Here is a 4,880-nt window from a genome sequence, read left to right on the forward strand (position 1 = left end):
TGCTAACGGCGATAGGGCCAAGCAGCGCAATCACAAAGATAACAAACAACAAAAAAAAATACATTAATATCGGCCAGAACAGTAGGGTTGTTTCGTTTTAAACATTTTGTTATAATCAACTGTTTTAAACATTTGCTTAGGTTTAAAACACTTAAATTAAACAAGCATTTTTTTTTTTCATTTTCTTTATTAATATAATGAAAAAACTTAAGAAAAATTCTCAAATACAAAATACATTATACAAACTTCTATATCATGGGCAAGTAAGCTCAATATATGGACTGAAAAACTATAAGTTATTTTATCTTTTCTGTCTAATTCCTCAAACAGATTCCTTCTCAGTTTGGTCACATTTGCAGCGTTGTCTGAGACTATGCTAGTTACCTTACAATTATATTCTTCACATTTCTTAATTGAATTTTTAAGNCTAGTTACCTTACAATTATATTCTTCACATTTCTTAATTGAATTTTTAAGTTGCTGTAATAAATACTCAGAAGTGTGACTAGCTTATAAAGTAGAAAGTAATCTAATTAAGAAAATTACTGGTTCATAATAACTTTTGTTTAAGTACTTAGAATTTATTCTTATTTTTATACCTATGCGTGATCAAGAGTAGGCCCAGAAACAACTAGTGATAAAAAATAGCATCATCCACTACTCACCACCAGTAATTGCTTTAAATTGTTAATAACTCATTTTCATAATTAAATTTTTATTTTTTTGTTATACTGTTTGTAAAGTAATACTTTTGTATAAAAAACTTATAGTGCTGGGTATAGTCGGGCACTGCTACTGAAAACTGTGATCTACCTAAAAGGACAAGATTGTACTAAATAAAATTATTTTTACAAAAAAATAAGTAAAAATATGGTTAAATTAATTTTTTCAAAACTTTTTATAGTGTAATATCAAAACCAACTTGTAATCTTTATTATAACATTAAATAATATCACACTTTATTTGAAAAATTAGTTATTATGAGATGCAATATTGTTATAATACAGTAATATATTTTATGATTTTAAAATGTAATACACAAATTTTTAGTAAGTGATAAACATTCTTACAAGTTAAAATTTATTTAAAAAATCTTGTTATGTACATTGAGTTAATCCCAAATTATCCAAATATATTCGCAAATAAGGTTCCATCAACGTAGAAAAACCTGAAAATATTTTTTTTCTTATAAAAGTCTACAAAATCACATCGTAATGTATAATTTTGAGAAAACTATTATTATTGCAATGTGGTTAAATAATTATTAAATAACTTTACAATGAAGATTTGTTGATACTATTACTCATATGATGTGTGGAATGAAAAATAACATTATTAGCTTTTACAACTTTATCGTGCTTCACAAATCATTATCTTATATGTAATAATATTCAATTCTTTTTTCTTTTAAATAGTTTTAAAAAATGCTTAAATAATTACTTTGTAAATCTAATTGGTCAATTATATTATTGTATGATACATTCTCATCATCCAGTAGTTTTTCATTATTCAAAAAATCTAAAAATACTGACTTTGAGATGAAATTTCAATCATTACAATAATACTCAAATATTTTGCTCAATATTTGTTTATCATTTAAATAACAACAAAAACTCGATGGTATATTCAATTTTTCTAGTAAAATAATCATCACTTTAGAATAATATTGAACCAGGTCTAGTTTATCTCCTAGTTCTGAAAACATAATAATAAATATTTTATATAGTATTTATATAAATATTTGGAAATTAAACAAATATAGTTTCTCTAAATACATAAAAAAAGATTTAAATTGGACACTTATTATTTGATTGCAGTTTTTAATATTTTTATATTTATATTAGTTTCTATTTTTTTTTATGTAAATATAAATTGACTATTACCTTTACATTCATTAAGTACTTTTTCGATTCTTTCATATTCATTCCTAATCATAGCTATAATTATCATTTGATCCGTATTTACTCTTGCAATATTTGCTGCTGATCCATAGTTTTTTTCAAATGGGTATTTCATTATCACCTGGTTAGATAATTCCTTAAGTTTAATGTAAACATTTTTTGGTTTAACATCGATCTAAATTGTTAAACAAAATTATATTAATTTTAAAAAGGAGTTATTAAATTAATTTAAGTATTGATATTATTTGAATAATATTGATCAAAATAAAATACTTATTGAATAATACAAAGAATATTTATTTTTGCAAATAATCATTTTACTGTTATTGTATTTTAACAATTTTTGTATTTTTAAACTATGTTAATAGTAGTGATGGGAAATATCTAATAGTAACTATCGAACTATTCGATAGTTGTCCACTATTCGAACTATTCGATAGTCATTCAAAAATTATTCGAATAGTAAAAATATTCCATAGTTCACAATATATTCGAATAGTTTTTAAAATATTTGATAGTTTATGCTAAAAATNATATATTCGAATAGTTTTTAAAATATTTGATAGTTTATGCTAAAAATAAAATATTCAGTGGTATAAAAACAGTTCGAATAATTAATCAATAGTTTAAAATATTTGAAAATGCTCATCACTAATTTTTTTTATTATTAATTGTATCCTATTTATAATCTTAGTACCCTGAATAAACAGTTTTAAAACAATCCTATTTAGATCGTTAGTGTTAAAACGCGCTGTCCTCTTTATCGGTGTTATGCCTTTATATGACAAAAGAGCAGGTAATGCTAGACTAAGAACAGTATACAAGGTATTAAGTGTAATATAAGACTTTAGTATTTACGAATATTTCTGTTGCGCATAGAACAAACCTTTCCGATAAAACTGAAAATACATCATTAGTCATCGGAAAAAAGAACTGCTTTTTAATTTTCAACCCATATTTATCAGTTTTTACCAACGACTCACAAACTAAAAATAAATAAAATGGTACTTTTTACTGTTATTAATTGTATAATAATTTTTTTAAGTATTCGTTAATTATCTTCTTATTATAATTAAGTGTACTTAATAAAAATTTTAGTTAGAACTAATCGAATATTTTTTGAAACCATTCGCTAGCCCATTAGAATATTTTTAAAAACTATTCGATAGTCTATTCGAATAGTTTATGCTAAAAACACACTATTCGATAGTTTAAAATATTCGAAAATGCCCATCACTAGGTATTTTATCAAAGTTTAAGTCATCTTTTTTTATATTTCCTACATTAACAGCATTCGATAATTTTTTAGCAAACATAATATAAGTGCCATTAAAGGTTGCATAGATACGGCCTTTACTAATGATTGAATCGTAATCATATTTGGAACATTAAAGCTGTACAACATATATTGAAAAACATCAATTATATATAAATAAGATTTATCAGGACATTTAATTTTAACAGTTGCATATCTTAATAAATTTAAATTTTCTTTATTTTTCATTGAAGTAAATTTTCCATCTTCATTATTTAATATGAAATGTTCGTTTTGTACATCATGATTAAATAAATAAAAAAATAGCAAGTTCTTGGGATTTAGGTCTTTATATTGATCCAACTTAAATTATGAGTTTAATGCATTGAAGNTATTGATCCAACTTAAGTGATGAGTTTAATGCATTGAAAACCTCATTTTTATTTATCATTATGGCCGTATTATTAATATCATAGTTAGTAAGTCGTTTCTTTAGTTGTTCTGAAATTTTTGGCAAGTCTTTTATATTATATTCTTTTAAAGTATTATAGTCGGGACATTTTACAAATTCTTCAACAACTGTAACATTTGTGCAATTACTGTTAATAAATTCACTCAGGTCATCAACTATTATTTGGTGATGTAATTTATATCCGTTGAGAACGTTTAATAGATTCTGATCATATTTTCCTGAACTATTTCTAGTTATAAAATGTAATGAACCTGAAACATTGTTCAAATATAAATTAATATCCATCAAATCATTAGCTGTTGATATTGAACATAATGACCGTAATGCATCCAACATAGTCATAATTATTTCCCCGTGTGTTTTTAAAGCTGCGCCATAAGTATTTAGATCTTCTAAGTCTACTGGTTGAAAATTGTTTCGTTTTTCAAGATTCAATAAATATTTTTCATTGTGTTTAAAGAAATTTAACATGTATTTTGAAAAATTACAGTGAAGTTCTAAATGTGACAATCCAACACATAAGCTTATTGATTTCAATAATATAATCAATGTAAATAAATCCATACTTAACGTCTTCACAAGTTTTTACAATAATTTTTTTTTTTGCAAATTGATTTAGTTGAACAGTTTTTAGTGTATAAATATAGTGTGGGGTTCGATTTCTAAATACTATTTTAAATTTAGTTTTCATATATTATGAAAAATATTTCACAATTTATTTTTGTAAACCATTGTAAATATTAAATTTATTCTATGAAATATTTTTTTTTTTAAGTATAGTTAACACTATCTCACTCTTTACCTTTTCTTGTTGTTTAAACGCTAATATCTTAAAAAATATTTAAATTTACTAAATTAGCAACTTTTTAAAGCGATTGTGTTAAGTCTTGTATATTGTTATAATCAAAATGACAGTTTGCTGTAGTTATACTAATGTATAAATATATTTTTTTTATAATCACAAACAATTCACGTATTATATGCTTTTAGTAAATATTACAAAAGCGTTTGAATTTAAAAATTTATTCTAAAAAAACGATAGCACAGAGGGGTCGCGGCATAGTGGAGACATTGCATAGTTGGGTTCAGTCTAGATTTAATCTGACAGTGATTAAAATCACTATCATAAGAAACGCTTCGATGCAAATCTGTAGATAGTGTTTAATTTTAAAAAATTGATGGATAATTGCAAAAGCAACATCAACTTCTATTAAAATAAAATACAAAACCCATAATTATCATACAAAAATAG

At 23.8% G+C, this 4,880-nt stretch overlaps 1 protein-coding gene across 1 annotated transcript in view; it reads right to left on the reverse strand.

The window, feature by feature from the left end:
- Positions 1-1,097: 1,097 nt before the first annotated feature.
- LOC126894882 (uncharacterized) overlaps positions 1,098-4,880 on the reverse strand; it is a 20,511-nt gene continuing 16,728 nt past the window's right edge. The window contains exons 6-9 of the mRNA XM_050666190.1: positions 3,541-3,879; positions 2,760-2,887; positions 1,884-2,076; positions 1,098-1,168 (exon numbers count right to left, since the gene is read on the reverse strand). Coding sequence (XP_050522147.1) covers positions 1,098-1,168; positions 1,884-2,076; positions 2,760-2,887; positions 3,541-3,879 — 731 coding nt within the window. The remainder of the gene's footprint in view (positions 1,169-1,883; positions 2,077-2,759; positions 2,888-3,540; positions 3,880-4,880) is intronic.

Source organism: Daktulosphaira vitifoliae, unplaced genomic scaffold (assembly GCF_025091365.1).
Source record: "Daktulosphaira vitifoliae isolate Bord-2020 unplaced genomic scaffold, ASM2509136v1 Scaffold_1, whole genome shotgun sequence".
In the NCBI taxonomy this organism is placed as follows: domain Eukaryota; kingdom Metazoa; phylum Arthropoda; class Insecta; order Hemiptera; family Phylloxeridae; genus Daktulosphaira; species Daktulosphaira vitifoliae.